This window comes from Arctopsyche grandis, chromosome 5, assembly GCF_051622035.1.
Source record: "Arctopsyche grandis isolate Sample6627 chromosome 5, ASM5162203v2, whole genome shotgun sequence".
In the NCBI taxonomy this organism is placed as follows: domain Eukaryota; kingdom Metazoa; phylum Arthropoda; class Insecta; order Trichoptera; family Hydropsychidae; genus Arctopsyche; species Arctopsyche grandis.
In genome coordinates, this window is record NC_135359.1 from 1,908,082 (window position 1) to 1,924,386 (window position 16,305).

At 32.4% G+C, this 16,305-nt stretch overlaps 1 protein-coding gene across 1 annotated transcript in view; it reads left to right on the plus strand.

Annotated features, from left to right (window-relative positions):
* The first annotated feature begins 1,695 nt into the window (after positions 1-1,695).
* LOC143911832 (uncharacterized) overlaps positions 1,696-16,305 on the plus strand; it is a 32,863-nt gene continuing 18,253 nt past the window's right edge. Inside the window, exon 1 of the mRNA XM_077430891.1 lies at positions 1,696-2,853. Within this exon, the coding sequence (XP_077287017.1) occupies positions 1,696-2,850 (1,155 nt within the window). The 3' untranslated portion in view covers positions 2,851-2,853. The remainder of the gene's footprint in view (positions 2,854-16,305) is intronic.

A 16,305-nucleotide genomic window follows, 5' to 3' on the forward strand; every position in this document is an offset into this window, starting at 1 on the left:
TGCATTTAACAATATGTAATGTAAAAATAAGTTAATTCTGCCTTTCCGAGATTCTGGAAATATCCAATTAAAAGAAGTGATAGAAATTTTTGAATTAATCTAACAGCAATAGTGTTTTCGGTACTGAAAATTGAACTTCCACCAGTTTTAAATATAGTGGCTCATATATTCAAAATTAATATTCATTAAAAACTAAATGATTTGAAAAGAGGGTAAGAGGTTAGACGAAATGATTTGATAAGACGAAAGAGGGTTTGGGAGAAGACAGTAGCCAATGAAGCTAAATTTCATCAAATTATATATGAACACTAAGATAAAAAATCATATGCTTTAAATTAAATAAAAAAAATGTTTTTTATTTTATTTATTGAAAAATCAACACACAAAAGGATGTAGATATGCATAAAAAACAAATAGTAAATATATAATATATGTAACATCCGAGTCCAATAACAGATTTTTACAAAAATTATAACAAAAAAACGAAAAAGATAAATATAAGGAAAACAAATGAAAAAGAAAAGAATATTATATATATATATATATATATATATATATATATATATATATATATATATATATATATATATATATATATATATATATATATATATATATATATATGTATGTATTTACATATGTATATTTATTTATTTATATTAAAAAATATGCCTACAAAATTTTACACTACATACAATGTATGTTTATAAGAAGTTGTGATATAACATATAAGGAATAATAGCTTAATATTGATGGAAATAAAAAAAATATGTAATTTTTTCGTTCATATTATTTTTTTTAATTTTAAATTTATTTTTTTGTGATGAAATTTGATATATGTTTAGGTTTATCATATTTTAATTGCAAAAAAATCGAATTAAATTGAATAAAATTTTTGTGTAAAACTGAATACATTAATAATATGTAATTTATAATTCGCTTAAAAATACTATAATTTCAACCTAATTTTTACTTTCTTTTACAAAAATTCAATAGTTCATATTCATACAGAAATTCATACGGAAAGCATAAAAATCGTAAATAAATAATTCGTACTATTTCGAAACATAGTGGCATCACGTACCGCTACACATTTTACCCGTCAATTTCGAATTGCAGAGTCGTGCGACGTTTCATTTTGATACGCTAGCACTAACCTTTCCCACGAAAATTCAACCCCGTCATATAATAACTAAAAAATATAAATTATAATACAATAAAAGTAAATGATGTTAGCAAACATACATATGTATATATGATACATAAGACAAAACTTTTTTATAACTTGCCCTAAATTCATGATATAATTACAAATCCTCATTGAGGCTAAAAATACACCTACGATAAATTAAATTTAGTAAAAATTTTATGATTCATTGGACGCATTCGAAACGAATTTGACCTAATGTGTGCCGTCGCAGTGTTCGCCAACCCCGCGATTCGTCAAATCGCGCGAGTTTTCATTCGCCGTTGGGAAAAAGGGCGCCCCGACAAGGGCGCCCCTCGTCCCTCAACCAGGTGGGCTTTTTGAGCTGCTCTCAGCTCATTCCCTTTGAGGTCGTGGCACGCGCCAAGTCAACCAGTCCATAGTCTCGCTCCGCCGAGTCCTCTTATCACACTTCCGGTCTTATCAAACACCTCAACACCCACCAGTCGACAATGTAAACCGACCGATCCACCTGAAACCACACAACCATGGCCACACTGGGCGTGGTAGCCTTCAGGAACGCATCTCCACATTCCAAGATCCACGTACTCCAAGAATCCATCAACAACGACAACGTCATCAAGGCAGACAAGCAAGAAATCCTGGCACTAAAGAAGAAACAGAAACAAGCAATACCAGTCACCAATCTGATCTTACAATCGCCACAACCAAGAAAGAAGCCGCAAAAGGTTAAGGAGACCAAAGTGAATCCACCCCCTACTGCAGTCGCCAGAAGAAATGCTCGAGAAAGGAACCGAGTCAAACAAGTCAACAACGGATTCGCCACACTGAGGCAGCACATTCCGAATGAAATAGCTGAAATATTCGAAAATGCTAATAACAACAGAGCTGCTAACAAGAAGCTGAGCAAAGTTGAAACCCTCAGAATGGCAGTGGAATATATAAGAAGCTTAGAAAACTTGTTGTCGTTCAACGAAAATGACGCTAAAGAAAATCCAAACATATCACTAGCTTCGTTTCCATCTCCAGCTTCTTCAGAATCGCTTCAAAACGGCTCCGCTTTTGAACAAGGCTACTTTTCATTGCAATCTCCGATGCTTGAAGATGAAGATTCAGATCCGCCTACTCCACTACCTCCTGTTTCGACTCATCACTATTCTAGAATACCTGGAACGAACGCTTTCCAGCTGATTCCGGGCCATGCTCCTCTCATATACGAAGACGAGGAGAACATTCATCCTATGACTCCAAATTCAGATTTGATACCTCAAGAGGAGATGCTGATGGTGTCTCACATTCCGAACGTGGACTTTGTCCAGGCGCAAGATTTGGGTGTTCATTTCTACAGTGAAAGCTCTTCTTCGCCGAATAACGAATTTGTCGATGTCAAGTACGCGGCGCAGCCCGGTCAAATTTATTACCAGACGATTTACTCGCAGTCGACGACAGGCGTGCCGGTGGTTTTGCCCCTGGACCGATTGAAGGATGATAAAATCCCAGTGCCGGTTGATGAACTTTTGCACAACAAGATCGTTTTCGATCCGAACAGCGACGATGAGATGAAACAGGAACCTGACGAACTCGACGGAAGCTTTCAGCACGATATCGACACTGACGAAAACGTTGATGACATGATCAACTGGTGGGAGGCTGAAGGCAGTCGAGAGGATCAATCGCAATGACAAGTGAGTAAGCATTGCATAAAATTTACTTTCATACTAACTAGTCACAACTGTAATGAAAATGCCATTAAACATCACGTGTTTGAATACACTTTTCAAATTCTTCCCTCTATTTTTTAAGTTCATTCAAAACTCCTAGTATTTTATAAATATATATTTTTTTTGATTTTTTAATGCTTTTCATTATTACGAAATTATGTTCACAATACATCTTATATCTATTTTAATAGCTACTGATCTACTGATCATTTTCTATTTTACAATTTAAAATTAATTTTGTTAGTGATCATAGTATTATATTATTATAATGTTAATATGTACAGCGTAATAGGAAAAAGGGCTCAAAAACCTATTTACAATAAGTATATATAATTATGTTCCTATGTATGTATACATATCCTTTTTATTAATCAAAATCATCATTTAAAAATGGTCTTCGATTTCTGATAAGATATCCTTTTTTTTTCAAATTTTTAAGTCCGGAAATGGTGCGTCACCTTATTGGAGATGTCTTCTTTTTTTAATTTTTTGGATTCAATTATATCCCAAACCGCTAAACGAATCAGGCTGAAATTTTTTACATGTTATATAAATTATAAATTTTATGCATTAATATTTTTTATTCAACCGGAAGTATTATTTTTACTCTAGAGATTCAAGGCTTACTTCAGAAACCTTGTAGTGTGTTGAACTGAAATTTCATATCTAGAAGTTTAAGTTTAATACCAAGTTATATACCTATATAAAATTTGGTGAACACCCGTCAACCGGAAGTAGATATATATTTTGAGTAACCTTTCCATTATGTATTAATACTCAATATTGAATGATTGCATAAGTTCAACCCCGATAGGGATTGCAATTTACCGTCAAATTTCATAAATTGGTAAACGATGAGTGATTTTTCCAACTATCGCTATCCCGGTATTTACCGGTAAATGGAAAAGGATTGTTTTGTGGATTAGATAACTGTATGTGATTAATTTTTCTAAAAACGTTAACCTAATTTGAGTCGTAAATAATTAAAAATAAATAATAATTTCATATATGTAAATGCATTGAAGTTAATTCGTAATAATATGTAAATTTTATTTTTTTAATACCTTTGGACCGTTTGAAAGTTTCGATCATAATTGAAACAACTGTCTGATCGCTTTCATTACGACTTGGTTGCTCTGTGTTGCCAGTGAATCTATCAATTTTAAATTGACACATTTATGTATGTAACACTGAAAATAAACAAATTCCAGACAACCTAATCCACAATACGCCATTTCATCGATATTTAATGTAATATTATGCAATTATATACATAATTGGTGAAAAAGTTTCCGGTAATTACCGGTATATTTTAAAAATTACCGCTATTTACTGATGGTGAAATTTTGCCGCTTTACCGGTAAACCGGTATACCGGTATTACAATTCTTAATGCCCGATTTTCAGTAAGCGTTTTTCAACGGTAAACGGGCATAAACTTATGCAATCATCTAATACTTATAATATAATATAACATATTAATATAATATAATATAACGTATTCAAATATAATATTCAAACGTTTTTTTACTCGATCGATTAAAGTTTGACTTTTATTTTGACGAAATTCATATTCATATTTTGACGAGATTCGGACGTGTGACGTGTTTTTTAAATCGCGTGATTTTTCTATATCTTCATATTGTTCGGTCGATGTCTCGAAATCTGTCAATTTATTGTTCAAAATGAATATTGGAATCTTTAGTAAAGTATTTTATCTTTCATTTGTAGTACTTTTAAGCTTTCAAATCTCTCTAAGTAGTCGTCCAGTTCAAATCAAAAGTCAAAAGTACGTATTTTCACTTGGATTTTTTCCCACTGTTAATACTATTTTATATTGAGTATTTTCTATTGAAACATCTTTATTGGGATAATGTTCTGGCCACACTATTTTTTGTTTTCGTTTAAAAGGATTAATTGGAAGTGTGCTGAATCGGTAAAATTGCGAGCTAAAAACTCGTATTAGTATTTACTCGTATTTACACGAATCTTAATAGGGATAATATATTATTATTAATTTTTCGTGTCGAATAGTGTAATGAGTTCCCATAATTTTACCATTTTTTGCAAATCGTCATCGAAACCAATTCGGCAGCAATCGATGCGTTGTACGACATTGTAAATCGACATTTCGATTATCATATTTGTATTCAATTAGTGTATTCAATTTGCCCGTTCGAGCGCATACGTATTGCAGTCGCGTAGTAATAAATAAACACATACGACATTTCGTCGGAGCTTTCTCCGGAAACTGACGAGAGAGGTAAACGCGAAAGGACGACGAAAAAGTGGCATTTCGAGCGTGGCCTAACGATTTTTTCGCAAAAGCCAGATCGATTTCATCCGTTTGGAAAACGTCGAACCAATTTCGCGCCGGACGACAATCTGATAAAACGACTGACGAAAAACTTAACGTCGGCTTCGTCCAATTTACGGCGCGAAATTCTCCCCTGGTGAAAAAAACAGTTTGGGAACAACTGATATAATCGTCGTATCTGTCTGTCGGATCGCACGCCAAACGGTCGTCGATCGCTGCTCTCGATACTCTTCTGACGTACTCGCCGGCTTTTAGCTCAATTACGACGATCTGACGAAATTGTGTTTATTTGTGACAAACTTCCAAGATGCTCAGACCGGTGCTGAAACTTAATGGCGACATTCTATTTTACTCCTTTTTATTCAAGTGACAAAGTCATTTATTTCAAACGATACTACTGTCTGTCTGCGTTTGCAAAAAGATACTCCTCAAACTCCCATCATTGTTGGATGTGATCTTTATCAACATAAGCCACCGTATAGTTTCAATAAATCAGCTGATAACAAAAAATAATTGTATGTGATGTATATATTTAAGCTTATAGTAAGAAACTAAATGTATGTAAGCTTATTGTAAATCATATTAACAATTAGATACAACATAAATTCTTATTGAATACTTATCTCGCAGATAAGACTCCGTGAAGAGATATACTTTTAGCCGTGAAATGTCAGATCTGACATATTTGGCCAAAAATCAATATATATCGTGTATTACATTACATGAAGCTAGACGCCAAATTTGAAATTTATATATACATATGAGAGTTAAAACTATAAATATTTAAATATTAGAGATAACGAGAACCTATAGAGCAAGTTTTATAAAATATAGAGTGAATTATAGGCGTCCAAACAATTAAAATCTGATATGGCCATATCAAGGCGAACAGGTTTGAAGACACGGGACGAACGCTTTTTAAACGTCAGGAAGGTCTACGGGCCCCGTTTTTAAAACGCGTTGTATACGATACATTAACGTATATTGATGACCAAAATGAGCAATATGGCAAAGTATGAAAACGATCGGATAAGAGATAAGAGATATAAAAAATGACCACTAACACAAAAACCATGTGAAATGCAAAGGAGGTATGTAAAAATAGGTCGTATGTTCAAATGTTAACCAGCAGCGTGGTCACGGGTTCGATTCCACGGGTAATTTTTATTGTTCTTTTCTTTTTTTGTAAGACTAGTATGACACTTTGGGGCAATCAGGTCACATTGGTCATATTATTATTATTATAAAAATTATAAATAAATTATAAATGATCTAGATCTATGTAGAAACTTCAAATATATATCAAATAACCAGAAGCGTGGTCTAGTGGTGAATGTTGAATTATCTCGTACTTGATGTTACGAGTTCGATTCCCGCCAAGTCTCGCTATCGGCCAGACCTTGATTTGTCAAGGTCGATCGTTTCTTATCAGAATTTGCCAATTTTTCTGATTTTCATTGAAACGATTCCTGTAAAATTGGCGTTTCCTTCCCAATTTTCTGTTGCGAACCTTTAGTTATTGTTATATCTTAGGTTTCGCCATATTGCTCACCATATATGTCTCTGTGGTTGTTTATCGAATATAAAATTCGTATTGTTACATGAAAGTTATTCATCGTTATTTATCGTATTAATACGATATTTGTAATATCTGACGATAGATGTCAGATATTGTTTAGATTTACGTGTATCTACATATGTAATAATTATGTGGACCAGGAAGGTGCATTTGGGGTTTACCTGTTAAGCCTTCCTGGTATATTTGTATATATGTATGTAAATAATGCAAAAAAATATATAAACGATTCAGCACAAAACAAATAGTAGACAAAAAAAAATGATACACATTATACAATAACCAGCAGCGTGGTCTAGTGGTGAGTATTGAATTATTTCGTGCTTGATGTCACGGGTTCGATTCCCACTATGAGTCTCGTTGTTGGCCAGACCTTGGTTTGTCGAGGTCGATCGTTTCTTATCAGAATTTACCATTTTTTCTGATTTTCATTGAAACGGTTCCTGTACAATTGGCTTTTCCTTCCCAATTTTCTGTTGCAAATCTTGAGTTATTGTTATATTACATGTTTCGACAGATTTCTCACCATAGATGTTTCTGTGGTTGTTTATATCGAATGTAAAAATTCGTATTGTTCTGACATCTGACCATAGATGTCAGGTATTGTTTCGATTTATGTACATGTGCATGTATGTAATAATTCTGTATTTAGATATCTCGTTAATTATGAGCAATGTCTTGTAATAAATTAGCCATAGTGACGACCTGGAGCTAATCTGTAATGTCACTACGGCGAAATTGTAAATAATAAATGCCGACCAGATTCGATGATAATGAGTACATACAGTACACTCTCGATTATCCGGGCTAATGCTGGGGAGGAAGGGCACGGATAAGTGAAAAACGCGGATAATCCGAATAATCAAATTTTGACTTGGTTTCGAATATAATATCATATTTACAATACAAATTTTTGTTTCATAATTTTAATACAATACAATAAAAAAAAACCGTAAGACTTTGGACTGAGGTATGTTTGGCTCAAAATGTTGTTGATTATGTAAGCTATCAACCCTTAAAGGCTTTGTATTGAGCTACCAAACACCCTGTATATATAAAGTTTCTTATCAAAATATCTTTACAATCACAACACCCTTCAATATCATTTTTTACTATTTTTAGTTAAAATATTTTTGTATTTAAGTCCATGTTAAGTTATCTAACTATCCGCTGTGTGCATGTATTAACCATACCTTCATATAGTGCTCTTAAATTGAATTAACCGTACCCAAGATATGTATAATATATTCCATTGAACCTACCGAAAATTAAGTCGGCTGTTTTTTAATCCTTCAATGTTAAACTAAGGCTTGGGTTTGAACTTTTTCATCGATTGAACATCAATATCACAGTAGCATGAAATAAAGAAGGAAGCTTTTACATCCATAAAAAAGTTGATTTGAAAAATGGCATTTAATATTTGAAATTAACATCTAAGAGGTTGAAATTGGCAATTTAAAAGCGTCATTAAGTAATTGCGACCGAGTTTAATCTTATTCGTTCGCGTGTGTGTCCCAGCGTTCCGGTTCGTCCGTCGATATCGATGCGGCTCGCGTCAAAGCCTCGTAAATTGACTTAAATTAAAAGCATCGCTTCAAGTCCATCTGTCGATGAAGGATCACCTGAGAGCTTTAATTGCCGGGACGAGGAGCTTTCGGGAGCTTTCGCGAGATACGGGAGAAGTGCATTAAAGTGCATCCTTCCCTCTAACCCATCCTCCTGAACCGTGTAATTCGAATTTTAATTAATCGCACGTCGAACTGGTGAGATTACGCCATTGACGATTATGACGGGTGCATCCGTATTTAACATCGGCTTTTTAATTCTGTACAGGATAACGTGTTAGAAAATGCGTAAGCGAGTTCGTATATCAAACTCACATATCGCGTTTTCAGACCACTCGCCACGGTAATTGTTCAAAGTGGCTCCGACACCGGTTTCGACTCGTCAATGGCGATAACCGTTGTAAACGGTAGTGGTTGTCAACGTTTTTGAACTGGGAATTTGTTTTGGGAATGCGTGTTTTGTGGTACATCGGTCAAAATTTGTTAAAGCTAATCCCATGGTTGAATTGAGTGTCATTGAATCAAACGAGTTGTAGCTCAAATCGTTATAGCACTCGTTGGATTAAATTGTTTGTAATTTCATAATTTTCTATAAAATTAATTGATTTCTTTTCATTTTATTATAGAGAGGGACTGAAGTTTTACTTTGTAAAAGTAAATTTTCAATATTTTTCATTAATTTAATTTCTTTCAATATAAAGATGTTGGCATAGTGACTAAATACTCAAAAAACATGCTTACAATTTGTAAGTGATTGAATATTCAATAATATACTTTTTGAATATTCAAACACTCCTTTCATTTTATTGTAGAAAGGGACTGAAGTTTTACTTTGTATAAGTAATTTTTCAATATTTTTCGTTAATTTAATTTCGTTCAATACAAAGTTGTCATAGTGAATAAATACTAAAAAAAAAAAAATGCTTATGATTTGTCAGTGATTGAATATTCAATGAAATACTTATTTAATATTCAATCACTCCTCAAATGAATTGATTTTTTTTCATTTTATTGTAGAAAGGGACTAAAGCTTTACTTTGTATAAGTAATTTTTTAATATTTTTCGTTAATTTAATTTCGTTCAATACAAATTTGTTGTCATAGTGAATGAATACTCAAAAAACATGCTTATGATTTGTAAGTGATTGAATATTCAATACGTATATAATTCAATAATATAAATTTATATCTTATAATTTGAGTGTAAAAAAAATACTGGTATGCTTATGAATAAAACGGGTAAAATTTTTAAAACGATGTAGATTTGAGATTCGAAAGCAACTTTTTTTATGTTATATGTATTTTGTTTCTTTTCTTTTATTTTATTTTAAAAAATCAATACTACAGTGACTTTACAGGTAACCCCAGAGCGTCACTGTGTTTATATACTAAAAATAAACATATAAAACAAGAATAATAAAAAAATATAAAGCATGTAAGAAATATGTATAATAAAAAACAAAGAAATATGAATGATTATTATATCATGCTATATAAGTAGGATATGTTCGACTAACTCAACATAACTGGCATTGGAGAAATCCAAGGAATGTGCCAGTAAGTTAAGGAATCGAACAGCTCTCGTGAGGGGGGAGTTCATGAGCACGTTTGTTACGTATATACATTTGCACGTTAGATTGCTACACACTTTGCTTAATTTCATAGTAATAAATATGTCCCTTCGTGAAAATTTCATCATGAATTCTTTACTTTAAGTTTAAATAAATAAATAATTAAAAATTATGTCCGACTCAAAAGCAAAAATAAAAATCGTATGTACCATCTCAAATGTGAATATATATGTACATAAGTAGGTTAAATATAATACAAATGTGCATATTATTTCGAGAACCTACGATTGTTGACGAGGGTAAAACGAAGAAAAACTCGAATGTTATTTTAATTCCGCAACACAACGACAATTCTAAAATAATTAGCATATTTATCAATTCAGTGATAAGTAAGCAAAAAATGCATGAAACATTTCTAGCAATTTACCATTGTAACTAGTAGCGATTGTAATATATGTAAGTACATACATACATATCGAGTTGAAAACATAATAGTAAAAGCAATCCTTTACTTCTGCAATTTTTTTGCAACAGTCTGGACTTTTGTTGTGCGGAAACAATTGAATTTGCGAAAGGTCTTGTACCAGTGAGAATTTGACGAATGAAAAACGATCCACTTATAGCGAAAGTCTGAATTATTTTTAATTGTCCCACAAGGTTGAACGTTGAACTGGCTTTTAAGGACCAGCCAGACACCCTTTGTGTCGCACTGTGCACATTTGAATAGGGTTTTGCTAAAAAAAACCGAGTCCCTTTTTCGAGATTTCTTCCGGATGGAGAGTCTGAGTTCAAGCGACAAGGACAACGTCGGAAAACATTTTTTTGAACCGTATAAAAAATAATTTATATATGTATTTTTTACAACGAAGAAGCATTCACTTTCTTCAGAAACCCAAAAAATATACATCGGAATGTTCTGTGTATTATATCAAATCTATGTGCGTCTCCCCATGCCTATTTGTTCATTCGCATGTTCACTCTTCAGGGGGTGAATTCATATTATATTGACACGTACCAGACAAATTCAAATAGATTGAAAACCATTGTAAACCAATTGAGACTTACTTTCGAATCAAATCAATCGCTCTTATAAATATTTCTAGACATTTCAAGCTGTGCTCGAAAATGAAAAACCGTTACGAACCAATTCCTTTTCTGTGCATTCAGAATGCAATACAAGGACAACAAGCTGAGCTTTTCTAGTAATAAAAACTCAATTTAAAAATTCCATTTTAAAATAAATAAATAATACAAGTATATATTAAATCATACCAGACGAATTTTTATTTTTTTATTCACATTACAGTACAAAAAATAAATAAAAATAAACGTCTTAAGAATTTCTCGTTAGCTACCGCAGCCCGCGCAAACAAACTATACAAAGAAAGCGGTTAAGTTACACAATCAAAATCATCTTGACAGGTCCGGTTAGGCTTTAAAGGCACCCTTAAAACCCTTTGAAGCCTTCAAATCCTTCCCCTTGGATCATAATTCAATTAATCGATGAGCCAGCCCCCAAAATCACACCCTGTCGAATCATCCGTGAAATATTTAAGTAGGATGCGACTTTGTATACGAACCGCAAGAATCTTGTACCCATTTACTTATGTAGAAAGCTTCCTAAACGGATTTTTACTAATCGGCTACCGTTATTCAAAAACACAATAGTCCACAGGTCTATTGAAAATTTCATGCGAATTTTCAAAAATCGAATAATGCATTTAATTAAATGGTATATGTAAGCGCAGGAAGCGAACGCCCTTCGGTTCAATATTAAAATTTCACATTAAACGAAGAAATAAGCTTAGCAGTATATAGAGATATTCAAGACAGTTAATTGCTATGGAATCGTAACAACTTTTTTTTTTAATCGATGCATTAAATTTAAGTTTACTGGTTTTCTGGAATTGGTTCCGCGTCAGCTCGAATCGTCATCAAACTGCTGTCTGACATTCATTATTGGGGCCATTAACATCACTGAGCTGTCATCGTCCTCAGGCCACTGTATCGTTTTACTTGTATGTTGTTGTGATCGGCGAGCGCCATTAAAACGCTTTAAAACACAATTGAAACGCGATACTCACCAGGGAATATCTTGTTACAAAAGGAGCTCCTGTCTTCTTTACCTGGGGATGAAAATGCTACCGAAGATCTCTCAGGGAATCTCTTCGCATTGTTAAAACTTTTCAGAATGAATTCATTCATATGTAAATGGAACGTCATGGTTTGAAATCAGGCTAAAAATTTTCGGAAATGCCTAGACACGTACTGAATTTCTTTTAGTTCATACTAAACATTAATATATTGAACTAGTATATTAATATTCATTAAACTCTATTCACCAAATAACTTGATAGATCAAATTGATATTATCCGCAAAACGAAAAGATCAATAAAAAATATCATAGTCACTTCATATAATCAAACAGAAATTCAGTGGTGTCATTATATTGGTTTCCCGTTGTTTGAAATCAAAAATTCATGTCATTTTTGTTAAAATTTTCAAACAACTTCAAAAATATTGTTGTATTCGTAATCGAATACATATCAGGTATAAGGAAGGATATTCTTTTATGTTATGCAATATCAAAATTAACTATTAGACATTCTATGTGAACTAAACAATCACACTTGATATATTTTTAAGTAAAAAGTCATAAACTTTATTGCCTAGAACTGGAAATACCCAAAGGAAGCCGAAAGTCGACACTTTTTTTCTAACGTGCAAACTTTCTGCATCTCTCATTTCGACATATTCTTCGATTCAAAACGGAAGTATTTTTATTTTGGCTTTACTCGATTGAATTGTTAGACTTTATTTTCATTTATATATATTAAAATTTATAGATTTAGACTTATCTAGGTAGATTTAAATTTTATATAAAATTTAAGATGCTATATCTTTAATACTTGTATGGACTGATTTCGCGTGTCTTTTGATGGTAACTCTCGAATTAGCTTGTTCGTTTTATGACTTACTTTAATTATAATTTATATAAATATATATATCGGAAACCCGTTGTTCCGAAGTTGGTATGACACCACTGAACAGTATATTATAATTTCGATATCGTATATTCGTATTAATTAATGGCTACATATTAGTGGGAAAATAAAACCAGATTATCAAGAAAGTTAAAGTTAAAGCCAAAATAAATTGGAAAGATAGGTAGGTACATACATATATGTATATATGTAGAAATAGATAAGATCAGCCTTTTCCAAACAAAACTTATCTATTTTCTAAGTTTGCCAATTTATTTAGATTCCTCTAAAAATTAAGGCACTTTTCCGTTTTGATTTTTTTACGTTTTGGAGTTTGAGGGAATGACCTCTCAGATGAGTGTTTTTACTAAGCTTTTTTCTCATCATATTGTTTGCGAAAATGAAACAAGTTTGCCATATTTAGCGTGCTTGACATCTGAAGAATTTTATTACATAAAATATATAATACATATTCATCAAACGTCAACGTAATGTTACGTTAGGAGAGTCGAAGGAACGCCACCAATTAGCAATTTGAAGACCTGAACCATTGTCCTCCACGTCGAAAATGGAAAATCGCCATGAAAACTCGCAAAGACCACTTCTAATTGATGTCAATTACCCATCGAAAAAGAAGTCGCGCAATCGGAAGACCCGTTGAACTGGTGTATCGACCCATTTCCATCGCCTAGGTACATATTGTAGATATCGTACTACCAGTTGGGATTATTTATTATTTGTGCCGGGGTCCTTTGTGCCCGAAATCGATGTACCCAAGGGCCGAAGGTGTTTCCCACGAGATCCTCGCCGTCAGACAATAGGCGCCCGGTAGTGCCGAAGAAGAAGTGAAAACCTACCGAAAAAAATATATATGTATAATATAAAGTGAAAACGGTATAACAAAAGTGAGCGCACGCACATACATACGTCAACGATCCATAATAAGAGACCCCGCACAAAAAAAGATGGATATTCCCAAAAGTTGCGCATTGTTGTCGCCGTTCCTTGGCGACCTTCGGTCTGATAATGAAACTAACTATAAGCTTTTGTGTATTGAAACGTGGAACTGGTATAACGGTTCGTCGGCCATGTGATCGTCTTAAGCCAGGTCGTTAGAGTTCACACAATCGATACCTAAAGTATTGGCTCTGCTGTGTTTGACTATTGGCATTCAATGTTTCGATAATAATTTTAAATATGTATATGTAAGTAAAGAAAGTCAAATTTTCCGGAGTTTAATATTAGCACACATTCAAACTAGTTAGTATACATATACAAAATTTGGTGGTTCTAAACTGAAAACTGTAGATTTTCATAATATAAAAATAAAAAGAAAAGTTGATCGTAACGAAAACGATGCATTTTTATGTTCCTATTTGATTTTAGAATAATTTTTATTTTGGATAAATTTTGTAAGAAATTCAGTCGTATGTATTATGATCTAAATTCCATGCATAAATAATACGGTCATATTTTTGCATTTGATCTATATATATATATATAATGTACCGGAATTTCAAATATTAGTACACATTCAGACGAGTTAGTATACAAAATTTGGTGTTTCAAAGCTGAAAACTGTAGATTTTCATAATATAAAAATAAAAAGAAAAGTTGATCGTAACGAAAACTATGCATTGTTATGTTCCTATTTGATTTTAGAATAATTTTTATTTTGAATAAATTTTGTAAGAAATTCAGTCGTATGTACTATGATCTAAATTCCATGCATAAATAATACGGTCATATTTTTGCATTTGATCCATATATATGTAATGTACCGGAATTTCGAATGATAAATCACTCACAACAGCAGCCAATATTGTTATGTGCACAATAGTTAGCTCCCTTTCGAATTTTATAATAAATTCGGATTAAAATTAAAATCAGAATAAATTTCAGTTCGATGACAATTAAAAAGCAAAAAAAAAAACGACCGAATTTCTCAAAAGATTCCCACGATATACCTATTAAAAATAATAAATTAAAAAAGTATGATCAGGTCGATATGCACATTATGAGTGTTTGTAGATTTGATTTTATAAACAATTTAAAAAGGGTCGTAAAATCTAGGGTAAAAAGTGAGTCGATCCATTACCTATCCAACTAAAATATGCATATTTTAACCTACCGGTGAATTCAGGGGCGAGTCATTATCATACGTAAACTTATGATAAATTATTCAGGAAGAGAAATACCTTTTAATAGATTCGATCGTACGGGCGAAAAGATCGGAATCGTTGCATTACAATGACGCGACAATGCCTTTGTTGCACTTTACTATGCACATTTTAATTACGCCGTGCACTCTGGGAACCGCTTTTCGCTTCAATGGCGAATTATTTATTCGGAATTGTGTATGCGAATTTTTTTCAATGACAAAATGGCGAATTAGGGCTAGAGGTGATATTTTATTGTATACACATTTTTACTAGCATTGAAAATCAAGTTACATTCAACACCAATGCCAATATATTATTCAAATTATTGTTCAATTTTAAATAAACATATTTTTTTTATAAATTTTACAGCATGTTTTTTACTCCTTTTGACTATCGGAAAAATGCATTCACACACTTTTACATATAATGTAATGTATTTATTAATTTAATAATCATGTACTTTTTATCTAATACGTGTAGCTTCTATTAACTCTTATTGATGATTCAAAGACTTTGTAAATAACTTGTATTAAGGTCATAACAAATGTTGATATAATATGTGTGCAAATTATTAAAAGGAATTGGTCCGGTTTAAGTTGGTCAAAAAATTATTACAAGATACCAACAAACAGTCAAATAAAATTATAATTATTTTAAGTCCTTTTATTGCTAAAAATCCATACGATGCGTTGCTAATATTGATTTTTTAACTAAGACGGCATCGTGAAAGGGAAAAATTAAAAAAAAACAAGGCCCACACATGAGCGCCAATCAATTACAAATGAAACGATACGTCGCAGGTGGTTTCGGAAAATTAAATTTTCTTGTGCAATTGCGTCGTAATCATTTTCCGAATAATAACCCGATGAATTTATGAAAGTCATGAAAAAAAATTAACTGAAAACTCGGTCCATAATTCGCACAGTTTGGTCCCTTGCGGAACAAGTTTATACCACTCGATAAAGTCATAAAAAGGACATTCCAACTGAAGCCGTCCTTAAACTATTAAAATATTGAAAACGTCAAGTCCAATATTGCATATCATTGAAGGCATAAGTGCAATAATAAGCTAAGTTATTTTTAAGACTTAATTATCATCCGAACTTAACCTTCAAATGAAAATATAATTACGATTTTAACTCTGACTTAAAAGCTTTCACATACATATATTGTACCTACATATATATATATTTACATACGATGACTTTTGAATCTATGAATGAAAACATCTGCCCATTTTT